The sequence below is a fragment of the Drepanopeziza brunnea genome (assembly GCF_022702325.1).
Source record: "Drepanopeziza brunnea f. sp. 'multigermtubi' strain 214-2 chromosome Unknown ctg1, whole genome shotgun sequence".
In the NCBI taxonomy this organism is placed as follows: domain Eukaryota; kingdom Fungi; phylum Ascomycota; class Leotiomycetes; order Helotiales; family Drepanopezizaceae; genus Drepanopeziza; species Drepanopeziza brunnea.
Genome location: NW_027094064.1, coordinates 4,348,898 through 4,375,740, shown reverse-complemented (window position 1 = coordinate 4,375,740; position 26,843 = coordinate 4,348,898). Strand labels below are relative to the sequence as shown.

Here is a 26,843-nt window from a genome sequence, read left to right as displayed (position 1 = left end):
TGGCATAGAAAGGACAATCGATCAATTTGCACGTCTTTAATTTTACGTCCGGTAAAAGGATTTCACAAGCACAATGAACCGTCTTTGATTCTTTCTACCATGAAACGGGAAAAAAGCAGAAAAAAGATGATAGCTTTAGTCGTACTGAGGATCGAACTCAGAACCATCTCGGAGACTGTTCATGTACTTGTGAACGAGATATCATAACCATTAGACCATACGACTTTATTTTTGATGTCGACACCGCTGGCGCAAGATCCTATATTCCATAAAAATTTAGCAGAGACCCCGCTGTGAGGCAATGTGAACCGAATATACGCTTAAATCCCGGACACCTAAAAATCAATGAAGTTGGGGTTGTAAGCGCATTAACATCAGGTATATAATTTGACAGATCTTGACTAACAAAAATAAAGGAGCTTAGGGTAGGAAAGCTCTTCTGACTGTCAAGTACATAGGAAATGTTGCTCAATTTATAGTTCTTCCCAAAACACCTAAAATATATATGGCATAGGAAAGGGGAATACTGAAACGTCGTCGTCGACACCAAGTGACAGACAATTCATGCAGTATATAAAGATCGAGTAGAAAGACATGCAGCTTCTCCTGAATCGACAAGCAAATTAAAATATCAAGGTCGTTACTGGAGGCACTCACTCACTTGAAAGTACTTGCTGCATCTCGCCTAGGCTTCAACACGAAAGCTGCCAGCATAGCTTCCATCCCATAACAGACCAGCCTCATCCAACACCATATCTACAAACACAACACAACAAAAATCCACCCCGCCATCTCGTGCAACCGGTAATATCAATATCAATACCAACTCACACACTCCATCCTCACAGCCAGCTGTAGCCCTGATGGCAGGCCGATTCGTGCGCGCGTCGAAGTACCGTAGGTGCAGCCCAGCCCAGCCCCGACCAGCCCAAACACGAGAGCAAGCTGATCGCAAACCCAGGACACGTATTCGGAAAGTCGACACGCAAGGAGGGATGCTACGACAACCTGCACATCAGTCGCAATGCCTGGGACACGAATCTTGTCAAGGTGGGAGCCCGCATATACGCATATATAACACCTAAGCCCCAAATCCCGTTTGTTTGCGCGAGGCAGGGTGCTGATAAGGACAACTCTCTACGTTTAGGCCAATCCCGAGTACCTGGCTGTCAATTGGGAGGCCAGCGGTGGCGGCGCGTTCGCTGTCATCCCGGTGAACGAGAAGGGCAGGTTGCCTGAGCAGATCCCGCTGTTCCGTGGGCATACGGCGCCGGTGCTGGATACGGACTGGTAGGTTGAACCGGTAGAGGGGTTTGGATTGAGGAGGAAGCTGACGGTGGCAGGAACCCTTTCAATGACCGTGTGATCGCGTCAGGGTCGGATGATGGAAAGGTCTTTATCTGGCAGGTCCCGCAGGGCTTCTCCCTCTACTCTGATGCTGAGGAGCCGGTGGATGTTGCGCCCGTCAGCAAACTGACTGGGCATTCAAGGTAAGAGGCTCGCAGATGGAAAGAATACATCTAACAGCTAGCAGAAAGGTCGGACAGGTCCTGTTCAACCCCGCGGCGGAGAATATCCTTGCGTCGGCATCTGGCGATTATACGATCAAGCTCTGGGACGTGGAGAGCGGGAAGGCCCACCTTACGCTGAAGCATGGCGATATCGTGCAGAGCTTGTCATGGAGTGCAAATGGAGCTATGCTGGCTACGACATCCCGGGACAAGAAGCTGCGAGTATGGGATGTTCGACAAGAGAGACCAGCACATGAGGTTTCAGGACACAGCGGAGCGAAGAACAGCAGAGTGGTCTGGATGGGCGAGCACAACCGTTTGGCTACGACTGGTTTCTCCAAGATGAGTGATAGACAGATGGCATTGTGGGATGTGGGTGCTCCTGCGGAGCCATTGGGTGGCTTCACGGTGTTGGATTCCATCTCGGGTGTTTGCATGCCTTTCTGGGGTAAGGCATCTATCTAGACTCTACGAGAGATGGTGACTGACGGCTGCAGATGATGGAACACAATGTTTGTACTTGGCAGGAAAGGGGTAAGCTTATCTCGACCTGTAGAGAGCTATGCTGACCAGTTAGTGATGGCAACATTCGCTACTTCGAGTACGAGAACGACAAATTCGAGTTCCTCTCCGAATACAAGTCTGGAGACCCCCAGCGAGGATTGGCGTTTGTCCCAAGACGTGGCATAAATGCAAGTGGATCCACGTGGCTATAGAGCACATCTGACATCCCATAGGTCCACGAGAACGAGGTTATGCGAGCATACAAGACGGTCAACGACAGCTACATCGAACCCATTTCCTTCACAGTCCCCCGCCGAGCCGAGGTCTTCCAATCCGACATCTACCCACCAGCCACCGGCCTCAAGCCCGCAGTATCAGCCGCAGAATGGCTCTCGGGCAAGGACGGCGTCCCAGCCAAGATCGACCTCGAGAGTATCTACGAAGGCAACGCCCCCGTCGAAGTCGCATCTGACTACAAGCCACCAAGCCAAGCAGCAGCTCCTGCGCCTAAGCCAGCTCCGAAGAAGGAAGAGCCAGCTCCTACGCCCGTCCAGCGAGCTCCCCCACCAACCATGTCCGAGCAGAAGGGATCGATCTCAGCCATGGCATCGAAATTTCAGGACGATGGTGGAGATGATGAGGATGACGATGCCTCCAGCTTTGAGGAAATCGCCAAGCCCGTCCATAAATCTATCCCGGTCGCTGCTCGCGTGGAATCCAAGCCTGCCTCACCTACCAATGTCTCGCCTACCAAAACTGAGGCCCCGAAGCCATCTCCTGTCACCCAAGCTACACAGCGCTCTTACGCAGCACCTGTGGCTCAGAAGTCACCTACCACCATCCCCACCTCTTCTGGACCAACCTCGGCTGTAGGAAGTTCGAGTGTGAATGGCGCTGTCGAGAACAGCCTGGCGCAGATCAAGGAGTTGCTGGAGGCGCAGACGCGGACGCTGAACGCGCAGAGCGAGAAGATTGTGGTGCTGACGCAGGAGGTTGACACGCTGAAGATGCGGGTCGCGAGCGGGACGCAGGATCAGAGTGAGAGAATCCGGCAGTTGGAGCTGGAGCTGGAGGCTTCGAGATCCTAGGTTTCGGGGGCTGAGGCTTGGATTGGGGGTGTAGAGTATAGAAGGTTGGGGAGGCTGGGATGGAAGGGGAGAGGAAAAAGTGGACGCAAGCGATGAATGATGATGGATAAAGGTGGTTTGGTTATTGTGTTGAGTAAGAATAGCGAGCGAGCGAATGAATGGAAAATTGGGAATCGCAGCAATTGAGATGCATTTCGGAGCGCTTTTAGGCGATTCCTTCCTTGCTGGGAGTTAGAATGGCAGGGAGGGCAGGCAGACAGGTAGTATTAAAGGTCCAGGCATTTCTCTACTCGCGCTTCCTTTTTCTCCTCTCTTCTCCTCGTTTTTCATGTTTGTTTTTTTCTCTTTCTCTTTTGTTACTGAAGCTACACTGGTTGCAAGACTTCTTTCCCTCTCCCTCTCTCCCTCTCTCCCTCTCTCCCTCTCTCCCTCTCTCCCTCTCTCCCTCTCTCCCTCTCTCCCTCTCTCCCTCTCTCCCTCACTCCCTCTGCATACAGTCTCTCCCAACCTCGCTGCTCATCCATCCATCCATCCATCCATCCACCCGTCCTCCTTCCCTTGCTTTGCATCCTTCCTATTTCAACTAACCCCCGCTCTCTTGCTAGGTATTGTATCTTGTTAACTGACTCTCCCCCCCCCCCCCCCCCCCCCCCCCCCCCCCCCCCCCCCCTCCTCTCCCACCCCCCCAGGGCTCCTGACATGATTCCATCGCAGCACTTCATCCTCGTGGTTATATATATATATAGCCAGCCAGCCAGCCCATCGTGAAGAAAATATCCAAAAAAAAAAAACAAAAAAAGGAAAGAAAAAAAGGGAAAAAAAAGGGAAAAAAAAAGGGGAAAGAAAAAGGGAAAAAAAGGAAAAAAAAAAGGGGGAAGAAAAAGGAAAGAAAAAGGAAAGAAAAAGGAAAGAAAAAGGAAAGAAAAAAAGAGAGATTTGGAAGAGAGACGAAAGAGTTCTCCACATCACATGTGTATCTCTATCTTGTCTTGTCTTGTCTTGTCTTTGCTTCCTCTCTTTCTGAAGGTTTTGGAGACGAGCTGAACAGAACAGAAGAGAGTTGAAGAGAGTTGAACAGAAGAGAGCTGAACAGAACAGGACAGAACACAGTCAGCTAGCTAGCTAGATACTCTATCTTCCCATTTTCGATTTTCGATTTTTTTTTTTCTTTCTCTACTTCTTCTCTAGTGCGCTGCTGGTGGTGGGGCGTTGGTGTTGTTGCTGTCGTTGTTGTTATCGGCAGCGAGGATCGCTTCTACCTTGGAGACTTTCTCGGTGAAGTGCTGGGCTTTATCTGTTCTGTTTGGGCGGAGGTGCGGGAAGGGGGCGCGGGGGTTAGCTGGGTGTGGTATCATATATAATATATATATATTGGAAGGGGGGTAAGAGGGGAGGAGGACGGGTGAGTGAGTGAGTGAGTGAGTGAGTGCTCGCTCTTTCTAGTTTCCCGAGCTAGGATGGAGGAGAGCAGAGGAGAGTAGATGATGGGTAGTGTCGTTTGTTGGAGATGCTGGGGGAGAAAGGGGATAGGAGAGGAAAATAAAGGGAGGGGGAGGGGGGGGGGGTGGTGTTACCTTGTTCCAGCGCGGATATCGGTCTGTACTCTCAGCACGCCGTTCTGATGCACCAGTGTGTGGGCTTGTCCTATCACGCGCATCACGGCGTCCCAAGAACCTTCTGTTGGAGGTGTTAGATAGTGTTTATCCTGTGTTGCCTTGTGTTTTGATATTGTTTGGTGGGTCGTAAGTATGGGGGGGGGGGGGGGGGGGGGGGCGTTAGGAAGAAACAGAATTGGGAGCCACGAGCCTAAAGGTATAATGCATCTATCTACTTGGATGATAGATGAAAGAGGTGATAGGATGATGATACCTGGGAGGGAGAGAGATGGGAAAGGAGTGAAGGAAAGGGAGGTGTGATGGGGTTGCAAGCGTACCAACCGTCGTCCCGGCCGAGTGCATGGAGTAGCTCAGACCGCTGGCTTTCATGAGACGCTGCACGGCGGCGACTTCTTTAGAGACGGAGGCTGTAGGGGTGCCAATCTGTGTTTTCCGTCTTAGTATCATGCTACCTATGCTGTATATCCAAATCGAAATCGTGCCAGTCGGATGGGCCTCGCTCGGTTGGGGAATAGAGCTGTGTTCCATCAGGACGTACGGGAATCAAGCAGAAATCCGCCACACAGGCTGGGGGTGTGGGAAGCGATGCGTAGTCAATAGAGGCTGGCATTTTAAGCCTCTTTTTCGATTTTTTTTTAAAAAATTTATTTAGGGATTGGAGAAGAGCGGGATCTGGTGATGAGTGCTGGTTGGTGGTGAGTGAGATGTTGACAAGGAGGATGTGAGGATGGGATTTTGGCGAAAGAGGGGCGAGGGTCACGTGGATAGTGGGGTAAGGGGTAGGAATTTAGCGACGACGACGAGCAAAAAGAGAGAAATGATGGAAAACAAAGATCCCAACATTTGATCTTGCGAAGCCATGGGCTGGGTTATTTGACCAATCGAAAAAAGCTATATGTTCTCTCTAGCAGACACGACGCAGAGTACAGAGGAGGCGCCAAATCATCGCTATCGGCACCGGCAAACCAAAACAAGTGCAGAAAGAACCCGTTAATGTCGTACAGATATATTCGCGCTTGCTTTGATATACTGACAATCCCAGAGGCAGCTACGCAGCAGGCAACCACTTTATATTGAACTTGAGAACGACGTTTGATCGCGCCAAAGTCAGGATGAGATATAGCTTGATACCTTCTCCCCCCCCCCCCCCCCCCCCAAAGAAATTTAAAATACCATCCATCCATCCATCATCCAAATTCCTGATAAATTCTGTGGCGAGCTGAAGCAGCTTCCTTGACTCAAAGATACAAGAATTTTCCTTCTCTCTTAAAAGTACTTCTTAGCCTGAGAAAAGCCGAATTCGTAGTATTTCAAAAAAAAGCACTCCGTCAAAACGCAGAGCAATAAAGATATCGCAAGAAGTAATATCACATGCTATTCAAAATAATAAACCGACTCATTATCCATCATTCCAGACCCCGTACTTATACTTGTACGTGAAAGCGTCTAAAATGAGGATAGATAGATAGATTGATAGATTGATTGATAGATAGATAACCCAGCTCCAATTCCAACTCCGATTCCAACTCCAGTTCCAAGTCCAACAACTCCAACGAGCATTTTATTCTATAAGGAGATGATGTGATAAATATATCTATATATATACCGAGAACGCCCCATACTGCGCCAGCTCGCTCGCCACGATGGGCTTCAAACCGGAAACAGATAGACAAATGAATAGACGCCTGCCCGCCCACTAGCTAGCTAGCCGAAAGTCAGACTAGACGCTATAGAGAAGAAGAGAAGAACAGTCTAGCGAAAAGAAGAGAAGAGGAAAGAAGTAGAAAAGAGGCTCATCGTTGACTCATTCATACATGTTGTGTAGCGGTTGTTGTCAATGTTGATGTTGATCCTGACGAGCCAAAAACTCCGGACTATTCCAATTCCTCGACAGGGCCTGTAGCTTCCGCTTGATGCCATCGCTCACTCGCAGTGCCACGCCCTGGTCCAGCAACGAGACGCAGTGCGTTAACACGACATCCGGCTGCAGCGCCACGTGCCGGTCCCCGTTCGACAGCACCGGCACGCCCTCGCCGTTCCAGAGGTACGCCATGACGGCCCGGTCATCCGGCATCACGGCGTCAATGGCGAACATGGGCCCCTTCTCCGCCTGCCCCGGCGGATCCACGCGTGACAGGCTCACCACCCACAGAACCAGCGCGGCGCGGTAGACGGCCGTCGCCCACCAGTGGGGCCTGCCGTCCCGCGGCATGGAAACCACCAGGCGGAGGACCTGCCCGCAATGAAAAAGTGCCTCCTCGGGTTGGTGGACGCCGAGCCGGCACCGGGCCGCGAGCTGCTGACGCGAGCCATCGAAGGCCTCCCGGCGCGCCAGGCGCTCGATCTCCGGGAAGGCAGTCACAGCGTTGAGGCTGATGAGGTGGTAGAGCACAAGGTTGGCACGCGTAACGGGACAGCCCGGGTCGGCCTTGGCGTGCGCCTCGCACAGCTCGTACCACGTTTTCAGTAGGGACTGTACTTCCTCCAACCGGAGCGTAGTGCTCGCCTTGGTGACCGTACGAGTACCCCGGCGCCCGCCGGTGAAGGCGTCTCCGAAGCAGTGCAGGACCTGTTGCAGGTGGCAGAGCAGCGACTGCAGCGGGTGGAGCAGGAGCTTGAGCTGCAGCGGCGAGAGCGGCTCGGGGCGGTGGCCGAGGTGATCGTGCAGAAGGTCCTGAAAGAGGTCGCAAAGCGACGGAGTCAGGGGCCGGAGCTCGAGCGCGTTGGGCGACGTCCAGCCCGAGTGCGTCTGCTGCAACGCCGCGAGCCACTCGGTCGAGTCTTTGGCGAGCCAGAGACGTTCCATTCCTGGCATCGGGTTCTGCAGTTCCGTGATCAAGAGGATGGGCGCCGTGTCGTGAAACAGCGACAGCTCTTGGTCGACCATGACCCAGTTGTACACGAGCCTATCGAGTTGACTCCGTTAGCATTTTTCCAGCAGAAAGTGAGAAAGTAGCTTATGACCGTTGCCGACCGAAGTCGGCCGCCTCTTTCAGAAATCAAATACGGGGCATGGGTGTATATATACCGGTTCTTGCTCTCTTGTTGCTGCCACGCTCGCCACTGAAGTTCAATGTTCGACGGATCCGTCAAGATGGTCTTGGGGATCACGGGCTCCAGCATGCCGGCATGCTTCAGCATCTACACTTCCCTTAGCCGACGAACAAAAAAAAAAAAAAAAAAAAAAAAAAAACACAATTCAAAATACCGATAGATACATCCCGCGCTGGCCCATAGCAATGTTCATATGCCACGCATCGCCACTCCACGCGCCGAGGATTGTAAACAGCAAGGCGCATCTGAGGACGACAGGATCCGCCGACAGCTCGACGTCCTTCTCGATGATGTTAAAGAGGGAGATGCGACAGGTCTCGGTCAAGCCGGCCGTGAGACATCTCGCCTCAGACGTTTGCACGGCCGTCGCACCGCTCGCAATCATCAACAGGAGGAGGAGAGTCGAGGCTTGGTTGTTGAGCATCAGCTCGTTAGGATCGAGACTGCCGCCGTTAATCAACGTGTAGTAGGGCGCCAGACTCCGCACGTAACTCCGCAGGAAGAACTCCAGGACCTTGGACGGCGGGAGGACGAGGAAGTTGAAGTTCGACTGCGGACTTCCTCGGTCCCACGAGACCTTCATGCCGCCACGGTGGGTCTCGAGCGCTGTGTGCAGGAAGCTCTGCGTAATGGCCAGGATACGATCGCGCGTGCTGGGCCCGAAAGGGACCACGGAGATCTGGTGCTTGTATTCCATCTCCGAGGACGCGATGATGCTGTCAAGCATGTTCCAGGTGTTCTCGTAGCGAGAGTGCTGCTCCAGGTTCTCCAGGTGGATTATGGCGGTTCTTGGACAAGCGCCCGAGAATATGGGGCGATTGCAACGGGCGAGAGGCCAGGCTGCTTCCGCGGCAATAACGACTTCGAACTCGGGAATCATCTGCTCGCCGGGACTCAAAGCGTGCGTCTCCACGACTTGGAAGGGTCTCTCGAAATCGGCCTTCGAGGAGATGCTGGTCGATCCCGTGTGCGGCATAGAGATAGAGGTGTGCAGCGACGCCGAGATCATCGACTCTGTCATCTCCATGAACGGTGGGGCCAGCTTGCCGCTCATGGGATTGGGATATATCTCGAGCTCGGAGGGGTACGGGTTCCACATCATCAGGTCTTGATAGTTGAGGTCGCCGCTCAGCAGGTCCTCATCGCTCATACACATAAAGCTGTCCATCCCACCGCCGACGCTCTCGCTTGGTGAGGGGTGGAAAGGCGTGTTTCCGAAATTGAAGGGCACCGTCGGTTCCGAGTAAAGAGGAGTAGTGATGGGCCGGGGGCTGCTTTGTATCTGGGTGCTCATCGGACTGGCAGCCGCCAGGGCTGGCGGAGTCTCAACCTTGGGTTCCCGAGGCGCCAGACGGTTCGCCAGTACGGGAGATCTGTTCTGACGCTGGGAGCTCGACGCATGGGAGAGACCCTGAGATCTCATGGAAGCTTTCCCCGAACGTCGAGCGAACCTGGCCTCGCAAGGTAAGTTCTTTTCCGCACACCGCGAACACGGCACCGCCTTGTCACATCCTGTCTTCGCGCTGGCACAGTTGAGACATGCTATCGGAGTTCGTCCAGCTATCGACGGCACGGGTCCGGTCGCGGGTGCCATGGGGTCTGTGACTTCGTGGTAGGTGAAGTGGTGTCGTTGGAGAAGATCTCTGTGAGGCTGGCGTTAGGCTTTCATGCTTGAGCTTGAGGGTGATGTTGAGGTTTGGGACCTGGGTCGGCATACCTTCTGGGAAACGATAATTGACAAAGAGTGCAGCGATGAGGTTTTACATTTGTATCTGGGAAGGGTCTGTTAGAGACGGATTCCCAAGGCACTTGATACTACGCTTTGGGGACGGCTATGGGTCGTAGTATATGGGGAGCAGCTCACGGCTCGGTATGTGTCTCTCGAGGTGTTCCTTGCGGGTGAAGCTCTTGCCACAGTAGGTACAGAAGATCATGATTCTTTCGATGCCGACTTCTTGCCAACTGCTTGCCCTCAACGATTTGTTGATATTCTCGAAAGGCGGCCAATCAAAAGCTTGGGACTGGGTATGTGTATGTATATCTTATTCCTGGTGGTCCTGTGATGGGTGGGTGGTAGGCGAGCAGGGCTAGGTTGGGAACGACGGAGGGTATATTGATCGGATTTGCCGAAGTTACGGTCGTCTGTCGACAATCTTGGATATCAAAGATCTGTGACTGACTCTTCGAAGGTTTCTGGATAACGCACAATGGCGAAGACGGTAGTGTGACTAGGGAGCGAATGTAGTGGTTTTGGGACCAGCAAAACAACAAGGTCGGTTGATGGAACAGGATACGTACTCAGCCAGGATCGGAAATACCTCTCGCATCAGCACGACCCAGATGAGACGGAGTATCTTCTCAGCCCACTGTGGTCAGGACGCGATTCGATGGGCACAGGGTCAAGATAGGCAGACAGACAGGCAGACAGAAAGACAAACAGACAGATAGATAAAAAGACCGACAGAAAAGAAGGTGGCAGCACATCCAATGGATCGGGCCTGTTTGATCATTTCGCCATTTGCTCGCAACGCCCGAGCTTCCAATTCTCCAGCTGCAGCCCCCTTGCCGTGCCACCGTAGGACTGAGGTTCGCATTTCGTTGTTTACTTTTCACAAGGCCCGAGATGGCAGTCCCAGCGGTGGACTGGGCTTGCGCGGCTAGCTAATAGTAGCAACATTACAGTTACTAGCTAGTTGACTTAGCTCACTCGGGCCCTGTCCTGTCTGTGCGTTCGCCATTGGCGGCGGAATGAATCAAAAGATACGATACACTTAACGATAGGGACTTCGGTACACACTCCATGCACCTCTCGGTGATGGAGAAGGAGGAGGGACCACCCACCGGCACACTGGTGCGGCGCCGGCGATGAAGGGGCGTGGAGAGAGCTTGAGCTTGAGCTTGAGCTTGAGCTTGAGCTTGAGCCTGAGTCCGAGTCTGAGTCTGAGTCTCAGCCCGACGCCTATCCTAGGCCTGATCCTGATCATCATCATCGTCGTCATCGTCATCGTCATCCTGATCATCATCATGATCTTGATCATGATCCGGGTACAGCAAGTAACGTTGGCTCTTTCTCTCGGCCGAATCTTGCTTGGAATAAGTAAGTGAAGCGAATTTCTCCCGCTGGTTCCGGAGCTGCGCTACCACCCACTCACTACCTATCCGTAGGTATCGATCGGCTTTCTTTAAGGTCTACCTGCTGCTGCCGCTGCCGCTAGGGGATGTACAGCGCCTATTGTGTGCCGCCAGCGCGATCCATTTTCTCCCCCAGTGCCCCAAAGAGGCCTAAGCTCGCTGGGAGTCCAGCCTATTCGGGCATCGCAGACCCCCCCTGGGCCCTGGCTCAGGAACCAGGTCACACTAACACCAACTCCCGCAAAGCTCGTGGCATTTTCCGCTTCTATTTCCATTTCCATCGAAGAACTTCATCCGACGTACATGAGGTATGACGCTGGTCGTCTGGCACGGTGCCATACCTTTGGCCTTTTCTTGACTTGGGAGCCATCGCATCGCTGGATTCTCGGTCACCCGAGAAAGAGTGCGTTACATAAAAACATACAATCACACATGGTGCATTACTGCGCCGCCAGTGAGTGAACGGGTGGCAGAGAGAGAGAGAGAGAGAGAGAGAGAGAGAGAGAGAGAGAGAGAGAGAGAGAGAGAGAGGTGACAGGCGTTAGCGAGAATTTTGTTTTGATTTTGAGTTTGACACCTCGGTCCCAGATCCCACGATGGGTTCATCTTACCCTTTCCATGCTGCAATGCAATGCGATGCGGCTTTCTGGTCTGATCCGAGCATTAAAGGGACAGTTGACTCGAATAAGGTCGTGAGCAGAGGGCAATTGTGTGCCTAGAATGGGATGCGAGCAAAATAGGACCCAGCACTACCAGCCAGCCGAACGCGATCAGCCTCCGTAGCACCCGCACCTGTGTTCTGAATGCAACCTACCGGCCTTGTCCTACCACTCTGTACCTGCTCTTCGGATCAGGGCCAGGGTCTGGATGTGGGACTGGGTACAAGTTCTGGCTCTTGATGCGGCACTGATGTGCTGTGTCTCCAGCCGCAATATATGTGTATTGGCCATGTCACGTACTGGGCCTCGTGACATGATCCCCTCGCCCACAAGCGAAATCATTGACGCGTACTTTGGAATCCCGTGTATCCTATGCATATATTCATTCATATATGCCGTGGCACATGTCGGCGTGGGGGAGACTGTGCTTGCCATGGAATGCAATGTATCCATGCATGCATGTATGCATTTCATTGACTTGAGCTGACCATCATCGATCCACACTCCGCTCCCGGATCGACGACCTGCAAGTACATGCGCAACGCACATTTCGGCCGTGGTAGCTGCCGACGTCGATATTAGGGCTCGGGTTCGGATACGAAGCCTCCTATCCTTGCCGACGCATTATTTCGGGAATCATATCTTGCTTGTGTCTGAGAGTTCAAGTGTTCATGTTCATCGAGGTCGCCGGTCTCTGGGGATGGATGATGGATGATAGGTGCGAAAATCCTGACCGACCACGCCGGTCAGCCTTCCTTCCCTCTCGTCTCCTCTCCTGTCCAGCCAACCCTCCGCCCTGCAGCCCGTTTTCTCATCTCATCTCATCGTTCCCCTTTTCTTATACGACACGATACGACCCGTCCATTGCGATTCGCGAAGCCATCTCATCTCATCTCAGCCCTATCTTTATCCCTATCCTCATCCCTTAGCTATAGACTTCCGTCCACGATGCCGCTCATATATCGTTATCGCAATTCGCACCATGTGCATCGAATAATCCATATCTATATATATATATATATATATATACATATATATGTGTGCGTGTGTGTGTGTAAGCCGAGCCGTCTGGAGACCGACACCGAGACCGAGGCCGAGGAGGATCAATCATGCATGGATACAAGACCCCAAAGAGAATAAATAAAGGGCTGCAGCGGTGGATGGAGCCACGAGGGCGCGCGCGCCAGTCGTAAAAGCCACCGTCATCCGTATGCAGCAAGCCCACACGTAAATCATGATCGTAATCTGGGGTCCCCGTCTCGACGACGACAGCCCTTGTAGCCTCCTTCGTACCTCTCTCGTTCGTATCTGCGAGCTGCGAGTCTCTGCTGTTTGGTTTCGTGCTTCTCCGTCTGCCAATCCGATTTGTTCGTTGTGAATTGTAGGAAGGCCCGCAAGACGAGCAGTTGGTTACCAGCTCGCTCGCTCCCTTGCTCCCTGGCCACTTGAGAGCGAGCGAGATTGCTATCCGTGACTCGTGAGTGATGTAGAGGCCGTCTTGGTCTTGGTGGCTCGGGGGGTGGGTGGGTAGCAGGTAGCAGGTAGCAGGTAGCAGGTAGCAGGTAGCAGGTAGGTAGGTAGGTAGGTAGGTAGGTTGTGGTCAGCTTTACGACGCGATCCAACTACCCATCCTCAGCAGAACGAGGGAACAAGGGAACAACAGCAGGAGTTTTTACTCGTAAGGTTCTCTCTGCCGGTGGGGGGTGTTGGAAGAGCTGGCTGGCTGGCTGGTCGCCCACGCATCGTCACCTTGGTATTGGTGTTGGTGTTCAGTGTGGTCTATACCGTAATCCGTTCCTTGCCTTTTCGTTCCAAGGTTCAAGACCCACCTTCGTTTTTGCTTCATATTCGATATGAGAAAAAAGAGAAAGATTGGAGTGTGTAGTATCAAATGCATCTAAAAGAATTTAATCTTCATATACCTACTCATATCCAAAGCCTCCCGCACCTCGGACGTATGAAACGTGAAGGGGCCGGGACGCACCTACCCATGATCGGAGCTCCGATCGAACTGTGCTTTGCCTGCTTTGCTTGCTTTGCCCGGCCAGCCGCCCAGGGCTCAAAAGTCACGGGGTCTCACGTGCAGGTTCTGGTTTGGTTTGGTTTGGTTTGGTTTGGTTTGATTTGGACTAGTCACTTCATTCTGCTTTGCTTTGCTTTGCTTTGCTTTGCTTTGCTTTGTATGCAAGTCAGTTGGTTGGTTGGTTGGTTTTCTTTTGCCAGTACGTATGTAACAGGCCAAGGAGTCCTACGGGTGTCTATATCTAAGAGCCGCACTGTCTAATCTCGTCCCCCTAACCTCCAAGCCTTATATGATGTAGGCGCAAGTTGACGGTAACCTCTTCATATATCTATCCTTTTGTCTTTTCTTGAATGTTATAAGCTTTTTCAGCGCTGCCGATTGATCATCTATTATTTTGCTGACTTTACAACACCGCGTATACATGTTTACAAGCGATATACTTTACTTTACTTCCCCGCACCTGCACCTTGCTTACATCCTATTGAATTTCGACTTATCCATATGTCTAGAAGAGATGGCTTCTCTGTTAAAAGGAAAAGGGAAGACAAGGTTTGGGAGAAAGATCCTTATGTGTAGATGTATACGTATATGTTGGGATCCTGAAATGGAGTATCAAGTTTTCAAATGTTGCTTCTGCTTTTACCTTTACCTCTTCTCGTAAGCCTGCTTCTTTCAAAATCATGGTTCGACTTCAGCACGGTATGGTATCATGTCGAATTGATTTAACCGTCGGCCCTTCTCTGCCTAACTGGATACCAACCCTTATCATCCCGCAGGGCGTCCTGAAGCTGCTCGGTATGGTTGCACCACCTCTGGCAATATTGATCCGGGGCGGCTGACGAGGGTCCCATTTAGGTTTCGGACGATAAGGCAGGCGTACTGTACCCTCATCCGCTGACAAGCTGGAGGTGATATCGCTCGTAGGGCGCCGGGTATTTTCCAGCTCCAAAAAAAGAATGGCGAGGGGAGGCGTCGGGGTATGCCACTACTCCCCTCTCTATTCCGAAGAGGTGTAAAATTGGCTGGTTGAGGAGGACGTGGGGGGCTGAGGTGGGTAGGTAAGTGGTGGCAGCGGGCTGCTTGCTGTACACATACATATAAGAGGGGTCAAATTTAGCGCGAGTGGCGAGCCGAAGGATTGAGAGATAATGGATTGGGAGATAATGGATTGGGAGATAATGGATTGAGAGATAATGGATTGAAAGATAATGGATTGAGAGATACATGCGTTAGTTAGGAACGAACGAGTACGATGTCAGCAAGTCATTTTACATTCCACAAAATTGCCGCAGAACATATCCATAAAAAAGAGTATTTTTCTCATGCAAAAAAGGAAAGGCTCAATTGAAAGCCAACAGCGACGGGGGCGCTCATATACGAGGTTCAAATTTACAGAACCTACTCCCGACGGTCCGCCGAATGATACAAACATGCTCCGTTTGGAACCCACGTATTGAAAGCTGGTAAATCGTTCTCCGGCCGATAAGTAGGATCCAATTGGATTGTGTTCAGGTAAGACTCAGGGGTAGTATGTTCTCGCTTAGAGTTAGCGAGTACTCGATGTAAATACAGCCAGCCCGAGCTAGACTCTCAATTTTTAACCTCGGTTAACCTCGGCAGATTTGAAGAAAAAAAAAAGGGGAAGAAAAAAAAGAACCCAGCATCCCCCTAATACCTCTCCGTAGATCACATGAAAACCCCATTTTATCTTCAAACTCGATTGCTTTGGAAGGAAGAAGGTGAAGCTTGTGGGTTTTGGCTGACAGGCGCCCTTGAGCTTTGATTGGTGTGATGGCAGCTAGCTAGTAAGCTTTCTGAAGTAGCTGAGAGTAGCTTGCTAAAGAAGCCAGCTGTCAAAAAGATAAGCTAAGCTCAAAGAAGCCTAATGCTCCTAATTAGGGCCATTCTGAATACATGAAGTGTGGCCAGGGATGGCGGGTGGGAAAAATGACTTCCAAGCAATCGATTGCTGCTGAGGACTTCTGACTCCGGGAATGTACCACTGTAATATAGCCCAATCTGACCAAAGGCCTTTATCCTGTATCCTACCGACAGCCTTTCAACGCATTGAAGGTTGTAGCCCGCGTTCTCCTTTGAGAGTATAAACACAAACATATTTTATCACCCTTCAATACGGAAGTGTGTATCATATCTCGCTTCGAATTTTGATTTTGAGGTATATTATAGCTACATTTATGCAATCACTCGGTAAGTATATATATATATATATATATATATATATATATAAATGTTTATAACCCTCGTAACCGTAATAGATAAGGCTTTAAACTTAGACGTGGACGCCGACTTGAAATAAGATATTTATCATTACAAGACACACACACATACATACATACATACATCCGCAAAGCCAAAAAAAACCCCCATAAAGGCAAACACGCCAGCAAAAGATCCACGCATCATCTATATATATATCCGTCATTGAGATTAAAGCCTCCCTTCCCCTCCCCCCATTCCCCCTTCCCCCCTCCCCCCTTTCCATCCAACTCAGGACTGCCCACCACCACCGGCTCCGCCACCCCCTCCGCCAGCCGTAAAGCTGCGCTGCTTCCGCAGCGACTCGAACGTCAGATCCAGACTCTGACACAGGTAGTTGCTCACCGCGCCGTGCATGCCCGCGTCCTCCTCGCTCTCGCCCAACATCAGGCTCGTCGCCTGGAAGCGGGCAAACAGCTCCTTTAGCTTCTTCAGGTCCCGCAGGAGGATCTCCATCTGTAGCCAGCGCACGTCCTCGCTGGCAACGCGGTACGTCCCGAAGGTGAGGGGTAATTGCTGCTGCTGCTGTTGCTGTTGCCGAATATATCCGTTGTTGTGATGGCTGGAAGGGGAGGAGGAGGTGGTGGGAGTGGAGGTGGTGGAAGTGGAGGAGGGGTTGGTGCTGAGCGCAAAGTAGTTCTTGGAAGCGTCCTGGTAGATGGAGATGATGCGGCCGAGAATGGTGCCCAGGAGCATGGTGCGGAGGCTCGAGGCGCCCGCTTTGGATGTGCAGATGGGGCAGTGGAGCATGGTTGAGCAGGTCTCGACCGCGCGCTGGTTGATGGTGAGGATGACGTCGAAGGGGGAGGTCGCGGTGATGGCGTCGGAGTTGTGGAGCGCTTGCAGCGCCGAGAGGCAGGTGTTAAAGCAGTTACAGGTCGCGGACCGGGTTGGCTGGTTGGAAATGTAGGCGTGGTGGTTGTGACTTCCTTGCAGGCCTGGGGCAGAGGTCGAGTGGTGGTGGGCTTCTGCTGGCTCGTACCAGGAAATGAATGGGGGCTGTAGGGTGGGATCCACGAAGGATCTGGGCCGTTGGTGTTGTTGTTGGTGTTTTTGTGGGTGTTGCTGGTAATGTTGAATGTTGTCGACGTATGGAGAAGTCATGTCTGTCCTGGGAGAGCTTGTCCAAGAGAATACCGAGTCAAAGAGATCTTGGTTCCCATCTACCTCTGACCCAGTCTCGTCCCCATTGGCCGGAAGAGGTGACGATATAGAGTTTCGATGCACCGGTTCGTTCGGTGTGCCCATGATTGAAGACCAGTCTGTTTCCACGTAGGAGTTCGCGTGTTCCACATCGATGATCATCGACGGGGTTGGGTAGCGATTTGCCTTGGCTGACGAGCGCCTGTGACTGCCATCTGACTTCGGTTTCCCGGCTCGAGACGATGGGCTATACTTGCAGTCCGCACCGCAAACCAGACATCGTGAACAGATCGGCCGAGCTTTGCTACACTTGACCTTTGCCGTGAAGCAAGTATCGCAGGAAGCTCTCAATTTTGAGAACTTGGGCTTGGACGACTCCGCTTTGGACGGCCCATACATCTCGACGTTTTTGGCGGTTGACATTGGGCAAATTGTTTGTCGTCTTGGTAGAAATTAGTATTTATAAATTAGACACGCCACTGGGTTCCCAGGCCAAGAGAGGCTGGGATAATAGTAGCGAGGGGTAGGAGAGCTGGAAGGTGTCTCCGTAAAGAGCGGGCCTGCGAGAGGGAAGGGTGGTAATAAATGCAATGTGCTGCTGGAAAAGAAGGCCGATAGATATACTAGAAGATTGGACTGACAGAAACAAAACTATCGAAACATACTAAACAACCAATCTCTCAACTGGAATAAAACTGTTGCTTACTTCAGGGAAGATGGATGGATGGATCTATGAGTAAGACGAGGCAAGGGGGAAGGAATACGATCGACAGCCTGGACATGATCTGGAGAAGATCGCTTCTCTGAACGGTACCAGATAGTAATTATGATGCCCATATTGACATGACAGCACAAGGCTGTTTGTTTGCTTAAGCGAACCAGGGGCTGGGAGAGAAGCGAAGGGCTAGGGGTAGAGGCCATAGCTTAGAAGAAGAAGGGCCCACCAGGGTCTGCATTGCATCTGCATCTACACTGCACTGCGTTCATGTAGAGTGGCTGTACTCGCTGTACGGGGTATCTGTCATTGAGCTGATGCTGGCCTGTGCTGCCGCTCTATGCTGGAAGCTGGAAGCTGGAAGCTGGAAGCTGGAAACGCCGGAAGCAAGCGAGGCGCACAGCCGAAAGAGCCATCCCGATAGCATGATTTTCGGAATAGAGGATAACTTAACTTGCTGACAATTACTTTTCTCTGCTTTTCCAAATGTCTAGGTACTCTCCCTGTTTTATCCCGTCCGTCCGTCCGTCCTAGAGGCCGCATCTCGCAACTCATACCCTCTTCGGACGTCCGTATGGCCAAGAAAGGTGGTGATATCACCATATATAGGAATAGGAAGAGAATGCCAGCCGTTGTCAGCCGCCCTGGTGACTTTGATATGATACGCCACAGCATCCATTCCCAATTCCGGACCACAGGTGGATGACTGTAGCCACCTGTATGTAAGACAACCCGCGTCGCACGTGGAAATATGGTATTCCGTATTCCCTATAGCACTACGGAGTACAAGTACAAGTAGCGAGCGAGAGCGAGAATGTCAGCAGAAGCAGTGCGCTGAATACTTGATACGGATGCAGATGCGGATGCTGGGCAAGTCGAGCCACGTGGAGTGACCCTGGCTGACTGACTGACTGACCGACTTCCCTGCTTCTATACCGCACTGCAAAAATATACCATGAAGATTCGCTCACTGGGCATTTTCGTTTCCGATAATGTAGTCTTGAAAGGCATGCTGCAGAGTCAAGGTAGTGTGTAAGATGTAAGACACGGTTGGTACATGCGGGCGTCATGCATCTGTCCACTCACTGCCTATGCAGTTATCGCTAAAGAGTAAATAATACCTACCATGCCTCCGAAAAGTCTTTGTCAATCTTTCCACCAAACCACACCACACCCCGCCAGGTCCCGAAGCAAGTCTCCGTGACTCGGAATCAGCGGGTAGCTGCACATTATTCGGTGTACCGGTACTCCCAGGACTCCAAATTAGGAACAATGTAGCACAGTAGGTGGTAGCACTCGTCACTAGATCACATGTCCAGGCACTTGCGGTAATAGATACCATGCGGTAATAGATACCATGCGGTAATAGATACCATGCGACAATGGGCGCACAGGGAAATAAAAAAAAACGAACCAAAAGATGAGCAAAAGTGAAATAAGCAGCTTTTGCAGCACGACTATAATTGTAGATCAACGGGTCATGATGAATCATTAAAATTCATTTGGATATGCGCATCCGTAAGGCCAATACAGATAGCGAGGATCGCGGAGCAAAAACAAAACAACCGTCAGCCCCTGCCTGTCCCGTGGATTCCAAAGGGGAAATTCCAACCCAAACCCAACTCCGTTCTGATTCATTAAAATTAACACGACTATATATTCATTATACTGAGGCGTTGAGAGCCTCTCTGATTATGTGACCCAGCGTGGCAACCTGTTCACACAAGTCAGTATAAAAAAATGGAGAAAGATTAGATTAGAGAATACTTACGTGAGGCTTCTTCATCATTGAAAAGTGGTTCCCTGGCAAGTGCCTGCAATCAAACTTTTCGGAATTCAAATATTTGTCCCATAGATTCGGACCGAAATCGGTACGATTGTCAAGCAGGAATTGGGCGTGGCCATATGGGAAGGGATCTGGTCGAGGGTCACTGGGGAGTTTGCAGACTCCGTCTTCGCACCAGATTGCTGTCACGTGCGGGCTCTTCTTCGGGTCGATCACTTCAGGCGTGTAGTTCGACAAAGCGTTGACTGATGCGGCAAAGTGGGGAAGCAGCCACGCGGGTAGCTTGGAGAAGTCTCCGTCGCCGAGAAGCCCAATGGAGGCAAACCATCTGTGCAGGGAAGTCGGAAGAGGCTCGATAATATCAGGACATGGTGAATCGATGAGGATGAGCTTCTCAACCGTCTCACCGCTCTTGGTGAGCTGGTTGACGGCTTCAAAGGCAATGACACCTCCTGCACTCCACCCCGCGAGAATATAAGGTCCAGTTGGCTGACGACGTTTCATTTCCGTGATGAAGGCTTCGGCCATGCCGATAACGCCGCACTTGTACTCCTCAGGATTCTTCATATAAGGAGAATTGAGTCCAAAGACAGCGACTTCGGGTGAGAGATCCGGAATGTCAACGTAAGAGGTTGCAGATCCGCCTCCGTCAGGGATCATCCACAAAGTCTTGCTTGCTTTCCTCGAGTTCCCCTGCAGAAGTACCGAAGTAGCGAAGCGTTGGGACGGAATGACGTTGACGGTGTTGTGAGCGACGACGGTCTTCGTTGAAAGGGACACAGACACAGACACGACAGGCTTCACTGGTGCACCAATGCCCAAGCTCTTCTTGATCTCTTGGATGGTCTGATTGGCGACGAGCAGATCGGCAGGAAGGGACATATCGGTCTTCTCTCTGAGACGTCCTAGAATCGACAAGCTCATCAGAGAATCCATTCCAAGAGTGGAGAGATCGACCGTGTCTACAATTTCCTCAATGTCAACGCCCATCTCCTCTGCGATGGTGACACGGATGAGGTCGCCAAGGCTTTCATCCTTGTTCTCCTCAACAGGGGTATCGTCCAAAGGCGTCGTAACATTCGAGTCGTCCCCGAGATCAGGTGTTGACTTGTCGAGGTACGAGGTCTGACTGTGTGTATCGCTTGAGGAGGAGCTAGGTACCCCCGTCTCGAACTTGCCGAGGAACGTCTTGAACGAACCGATGGTAGGGTGGTCGTTGAAGTCGTGCGAATGAACCTCAATCTCGAGTTCCTCTCGTATTCTCCCGCTGACCGTCAGAGACATCAATGAATCAACTCCCAGGTCCGAGAAACCAATGTTATCCACGAGCTCATCCATGCCAACACCGACTTCTGCCGCTAGAATCTCGAGTACGCGAGTACACACTGAGACTAACTTCTTGTTGACTGTCGCAATGTTGGCCAAGGTGACTTGCGCCGACTTGGAAGGCTTCGATGCTGGGGCCTTTGCAGGTGCAGATGGCTGTGCGGCGATCGCCTTGGCTGCTCCCACAGGAGGCAAGAACATGTTCAGTACCTTGCGAGGAATGCATTGGAACTTCAAGCATCCGACCATCGCCACGATCCTGTCTCCATCAAAGACATAGACATCGCCTGCCAAGACCTTGCCCTCTTGGGGTTGCATCCTGACATACGATCGGTAGGTCTTCTCTTGTGACAAAGGCTCGGCAAATCTAAGCGACTCCCATCCGTGGGAGATGTAGACATTCTCTTTAGAGTCAACGGCATCGGAACCGTTGACGATAAAGCCAGAGATATGTGCAAGAGAATCGATCCAGAAGGGACTGTACTTGAACTCACCATCGCTCGCAGTGGTCTGGAAATTGACTTTTGCGGTAGCTTCGAAATTTTCGCTGTGGAGAATAACTTCTCCCATGCCTCGGTAACGTGGATTGTAGTCAACCAGAGCGGCAAACAGTTTGTATGCCAGACCGCGACCAATCTTGTGGGCAATTCCAGTCTTCTCGGCATCCTGAAGCCAGTCGACGCGGGATTGGATGAGATAGGCTGTCCGTTGCCATTCGGCAAGGTATTCTTTGGTGTTACCGAAGAATACTTCGCAAATACCATGCTCGACTTTGTCCTTGCCAGCTCCTGTTGAGAAGACGATATCTGCTCTGTTGGTGTTGACGTCCACAGTAGCAATCATGCTGAGAACCTGGCTCGCTCCATCCGGTCGCGCGATGAGAGGCTTGGGATTCTTCATATTTGCGATATTGATACCCAGATCGGTAACATCTGGGCGAACAAGCTTGTATGCGTGTTCGGAAACCGTGATGGCCATATCTGCGTATAGTGAAGACGGGCAAAGTAGACTTCCATTGACTGGATGTCCACTGACGACACCTCTGAGACCGGGTTCCGCCAAATCGGACTCAGCGCTGATGACAACCACTCCATCTTTGACATACTCGCTAATAACTTTCTGCACGGAAGTTGTAGAGAGCTTCGGCTTCGTATCCTCCAACAAAGGAGTGATCTTACTGGCCACATCACCCTTGGTCAAACACCAATCTCCCTCATACTGAATCCAGTAATTCTTGTCATCGAAAGAATATGTTGGAAGGTCGAGGAGCTGGACAGAGTCGTTAAAGTCCCGATGGTACTCATTCCAGTCAACATTGAGACCTGCGGTATGCATAGTGCTCAAGCTGTGTGATATGGTCTTGTATGCACTCTCGGTTCTGCGCAAAGATGGAGCGATGATGGAACCGATATCGAGAGTAGCCTTGACCATGTTTGAACAAACTGGGTGAGGTCCAACCTCCATCCAGACAGTCTTGGCGTCAGTCGCACCAGCTGATTGAGCAGCCTCGAGTCCGCCGACAAAGTTAACCGGGCTGCGTGCGTGGTTGCGTAGATAGACGGCGTCGATCTTCTCAGGCTCGTTCAACATTCTACCAAGCACCGAAGAGATGAGCGGGATGGTCTCCTTGCCGAAGTTTACCGACTCCGCAACCTTTTGGAACTCATCCAGAATTGGATCGACTTGAGCCGAGTGGAAAGCAAATGGCACCTTGAGTTGAGTGCACTTGTAACCGGAGTTGGTGAGGAGATCTTGGACCTGGGTCATCTCACCAGCTTCGCCACTCAGTACCGTCTCGCGGCTACTGTTGATGCAAGCAACATTGACTGATTCTGCTTGGACACCGAGAGCCTCTTTAACAGTTGCAAGAGATCCTTGAACTGCGAGCATAACATGAGTGCCAGGAGTGCACTTGCGAACTAAGAGCTCGGCTCTGCTTCCAACGAGATAGATGGTATCGCTCGCAGAGAGAATTCCGGCAACGTGAAGGGCTGCGTATTCTCCTAAGCTGTGACCCATCACAGCCGCAGGCTTGATTCCCCAAGAGTCCCAAAGTTTGGCCATTGCTATCTCGAGACAGACAATTCCGATTTGTACAACAACAGGCGATAAAGTCTGGACATCTGCTGCACTTCCGTCTATCAAAGGAAGGAAAGATGGGAAGCCGTGTATGATCGCAATCTTATCAAACTCATCTATGGTATCTCTGAAGAGGGTAGATGTGGTGTACAGTTCCTTGCCCATGGCTGCGTAGTGCGATCCTTGTCCAGTGAACAAGAAGGCGACCTTTGGAGGTTCAGGTAAAACAGGCACAAAGTTTTCCACAAGCTTGGATCCGAGGAGTGCAGAGACTTCTGAAATGTCAGTCGCAGTAATTGACATACGCCAGTTGTGCTGGATCCGTCGAGCGGTAGTCGAATACGCGACGTCGGCGAGGGAAGTCGTAGGGTGCTCAGTAAGGTAGGAGATTAAGTTCTGAGCATTTCTGAGCATCGCAGACTTGGATTTCGCAGTGACAGTGATAACATGGGTCGATCGTGGATCAACAACTGCTCTCTTGAGAGTCGGTGCCTCCTCAAGAAGTAACCCGGTATTGCCACCAGCGGCACTGAAGTTGTTGATAAAGATACGACGGGGCGCATTTGTTCGCTTGCGGAGTGGTGTCTTATGGAACGCAATGTGAACATTTCGCTCAGCAAGATCGGAAGGAAAGCCCTTGTTGATAGTGTTCTTGATACCAACGTGGGGAGGGATGGCATTCTTTTGAAGCATCATAAGCACCTTAATTAGGGCTGTGACACCAGAAGCTGCTTCACCATGTCCTACGTTAGCCTTAACAGCACCAAGGTACAATGGTTGTTCAGCTGTTCTCTTGCGATCGGCGGGAGCGAAAACATTGGTGACTGATCGCATCTCGGTTCCATCTCCTGCCTGGGTGCCAGTTCCGTGCATTTCGACGTAGTCGACATCGAGAGGATCGACGCCAGCTTTAGCAAGGATACTCCGGTAGAGTACCTCTTGGGTCCCACCGTGAGGGTGAGTTATGGAAATAGCATCGGCCGAATGGTTGGTTGCCGTACCCAAGATGACAGCGAGGACATTGTCCTTGTCCGCCAGTGCGTCCTCCAGTCTCTTGACGATAACAGTACCAACAGCGTCTGCTCGGCAGTAGCCATCCGCGTCGTTATCAAATGTAGCACATGGGCCTGTCTTGGAGAGGAATTGACCCCTACTCAGACCAGCGAAAATATCCGAATTGGTCATGCCTGGGAGTGTTAGCACATTTTCGCTTTCTGGAAGTCACGAGACCGAGTTTGAAAAAGGGATTCTGGAACTTACAAGACATGCCACCCACTATCGCGGTGTCGCAATCTCCAGCCCACAGCGATGTGCAGGCGAGTTGCATTCCTGCGGCACTCGAAGAACAAGCAGTGTCGATGCTGAAGGAAGGACCCGAGAATCCGAAGTGGTAATTGATACGCCCTGGACCGAAAGCGCGGACACCGCCGGTAATGAAGTAGGTATCAACGTTCTGGGCAGCATTGATCTCTCTCCAGTCATCGGATGTCTGGCCGTAGAACGTTCCGATGCGGTCCAGCTTTGTAGACCGGGTCCGATTGGGGACGTAGCCAGCCATCTCCAGTGCCTCGAATGCCGTTACTAGTGACAAGCGTTGCATAGGATCGGTTTGGAAGGCCTCTCTGGGAGACATGTTGAAGAATCTGGGGTCGAAGAGACCTGGATTTTCAATCCAGCAGCCATACGGGGTGTGACTGGTGTTCCTCGTCTTGCCCGTGGGATCTGTGTGTGTCCTATAGTATTGTAAGTATTTCGCATTGTATCGAGTGAATGCGCAAGGTGGACACTCTCGCTCACAAAAGGAACAGCTCGAAGCACGGGAAAGAAGGTTCACACATACTTGGCATCAAAGCGATCCTTCGGGACCTCTCTGTGAACATCGAGACCTTTCTCCAAGAGCTCCCACAGCTTTTCGTGGCTTGCAGCATCGGGAAAGCGCCCGGCCATGCCGACGATGGCAAGCTTACATCGTCCGTTCGATCCATTAGCGAAGTTATTAGAGACCGGTTCTGGTCGTGTAGATGTGGTTGGGGATCTTCTCAGGATGATGTCGAGGCTTGTTTGAGCCTTCAGTGTGGTTGCCAGGCTATTGGCAGCTTTGGTTGGGCCTGGATAGTGGAGGTGAGCATATCACCAGATAGAATTCGGACTATGTGAAAAATGATGACAAGGAAGTGGGAGGAGGATTTGACTGGGAGGTGTAGGGTACTGCTTACCGAAAGGTATGACCAGGCAACTAGTCCCTCGGTAATCTTGCGCCTTCTGAACGCAACCGTGAATCACTTTCTGGAACTGAAGTGGTTCGGTCAAGATATCCTTCATGATGGCTTGGATCAGAGAGATAGTTGTCTCTTCTGAATAACAGTCCCCGGTTCTACAGCACATCACGGGGTATCTGGGCTTTGCATGTCCCAGGACTCCCTGCACATTGAGATCCCCGAGCCGAAGGATTTTATCGCTATCGAAAACCGAATGGAGATGGGCGGCATGGTAAGGACCGTGGACGGGAATAGGTATAGGCTTCGCTTCGAAGTTGTGAAAGCCAAAAAGCAGTTTAAGGCTGGCTGGAGGGCCACTCACAGCGATACTGCTGTTGGTAATCGCGCTAATGTACACGTGATTGGCCGAAGGGATCCCCTGCAACAGTTAGACGACATCAAGCGAGAGAGCTTGTTTTACTCACAGCATCATTGTGGAAAGAATCGATGATGGATTTTGTCTCCTTCTCTCCAATGGTAGGTAAAACATAGGTCCATGGATCTGATGAGTCGATGTTCTTGTGGAGACGCTCGGCCATAGCAGTAACGTAGGCTCCGGCTCGGAATGCCATCAAAGAGACCTGCACCGCGATGGGGATAAGAGTCGACAGAGACTGTGAAGATGAGATCGCTGCTGCTGCAAAAAGCCCGGTGCATAGCCCTACGAGGACTGTTTCTGTTGGGTTTGTAATATCTTCAGGAACCTTTTCAGTCCGGCTTCAATGACATGTCAGTACGGTTTGCAATCTCTCAGGGTGGAGGGGAATGACATACTCGATATAGTGGGCCAGCTGGGTAATGCAAAGTAAAGCACTATCAACGGCCGAATTCTTGATCTTCTTGGCCTGATAATTCTCGTTCAAGTCCTTGATGCTTGAGAAAGTAGGCACTCTTTGACGCTCGATGGTCGACAATCGATCTACCTCTTCGCGAAGAGCGGCTCCAACTTGATCTAGAAATGAAATGGTCAACACGCTGGGATTGCCATACTGATAGAAGTCCGCCAAGAAGCCGTGGACGCCCAGAGACTGATCACCGAAAAGAAGGAAAGCCATTTTCTCTAATGTAGTCGTAATAATCAGAATAGTTGTGAGGGTCAGAATGGTTGTAGTAATCAGATTGGCCGTGATAATTAGAGTGGTCGTGATAATCAGAAAGATCGTAGTAGTCAGAATGATCGCAGATGCAGAAGAAGATTTCCTGGAGGTGCCTTTGAATCTATATCTGAATGTTGAAAATAAGCTTAGAAATACATGCAGCAATCTCACGCTAGCCACCGTCTGTTATATTCCAAGGGCGGCTCGATCCAGCGGAGGGTTCATTCATTGTTCAGCTCACGCGCCAGTTTGTGGTCTGTGTAGTACGGCCCCGATCCCGTATGAGACACTGTCAGAGAGAACTAGATAGAGCGCTTGCACCATGTCTGCTCTCGGATCGAGATAGCCAGCCCCTTGATACTCTCAAGAGAGCCTACAATAGGCTCCTAGGCCTTCGGTCACCGAGCCCGGCCATAGCAAAATGCTACGCTCATGCAATCTGGTTCCAGGACGATACCGTTTGGAACATGACATTAGCCCAATTTGTCCCATGTGTCCAATAAAGCGTGGTGACATCAGGACAGACTACGGAGGCGATGAAATGGGCGTGCATCCGACAGAATGGTATTTCCAGG

At 51.3% G+C, this 26,843-nt stretch overlaps 5 protein-coding genes across 5 annotated transcripts; 1 reads left to right on the top strand and 4 right to left on the bottom strand.

Annotated features, from left to right (window-relative positions):
- Positions 1 to 863: 863 nt before the first annotated feature.
- L3040_000819 (uncharacterized protein) lies at positions 864 to 3,103 on the top strand (the record flags this gene model as incomplete). Its single annotated transcript, XM_066155322.1, has 8 exons — positions 864 to 897; positions 962 to 1,050; positions 1,148 to 1,290; positions 1,344 to 1,490; positions 1,535 to 1,959; positions 2,009 to 2,045; positions 2,089 to 2,203; positions 2,249 to 3,103. The coding sequence occupies 8 exons, from the start codon at positions 864 to 866 to the stop codon at positions 3,101 to 3,103; spliced, it is 1,845 nt and encodes a 614-aa protein (XP_066013352.1).
- Positions 3,104 to 4,287: 1,184 nt separating this feature from the next.
- Positions 4,288 to 5,329, bottom strand: L3040_000818 (uncharacterized protein; the record flags this gene model as incomplete). Its single annotated transcript, XM_066155321.1, has 4 exons — positions 4,288 to 4,402; positions 4,678 to 4,780; positions 5,037 to 5,142; positions 5,258 to 5,329. The coding sequence occupies 4 exons, from the start codon at positions 5,327 to 5,329 to the stop codon at positions 4,288 to 4,290; spliced, it is 396 nt and encodes a 131-aa protein (XP_066013351.1).
- A 1,224-nt stretch (positions 5,330 to 6,553) lies between these two features.
- On the bottom strand, positions 6,554 to 9,707 carry L3040_000817 (uncharacterized protein; the record flags this gene model as incomplete). Its single annotated transcript, XM_007288084.2, has 5 exons — positions 6,554 to 7,625; positions 7,748 to 7,860; positions 7,928 to 9,416; positions 9,491 to 9,545; positions 9,638 to 9,707. The coding sequence occupies 5 exons, from the start codon at positions 9,705 to 9,707 to the stop codon at positions 6,554 to 6,556; spliced, it is 2,799 nt and encodes a 932-aa protein (XP_007288146.2).
- A 6,388-nt stretch (positions 9,708 to 16,095) lies between these two features.
- On the bottom strand, positions 16,096 to 17,430 carry L3040_000816 (uncharacterized protein; the record flags this gene model as incomplete). The annotated part of the gene is made up of 1 exon (XM_066155320.1): positions 16,096 to 17,430. The coding sequence occupies one exon, from the start codon at positions 17,428 to 17,430 to the stop codon at positions 16,096 to 16,098; it is 1,335 nt and encodes a 444-aa protein (XP_066013350.1).
- A 1,955-nt stretch (positions 17,431 to 19,385) lies between these two features.
- L3040_000815 (uncharacterized protein) lies at positions 19,386 to 26,226 on the bottom strand (the record flags this gene model as incomplete). Its single annotated transcript, XM_007288087.2, has 7 exons — positions 19,386 to 19,436; positions 19,494 to 24,100; positions 24,174 to 24,646; positions 24,754 to 25,021; positions 25,130 to 25,550; positions 25,597 to 25,888; positions 25,946 to 26,226. 7 exons carry the CDS (start codon positions 26,224 to 26,226, stop codon positions 19,386 to 19,388), a joined length of 6,393 nt encoding a protein of 2,130 aa, XP_007288149.2.
- Positions 26,227 to 26,843: the final 617 nt, after the last annotated feature.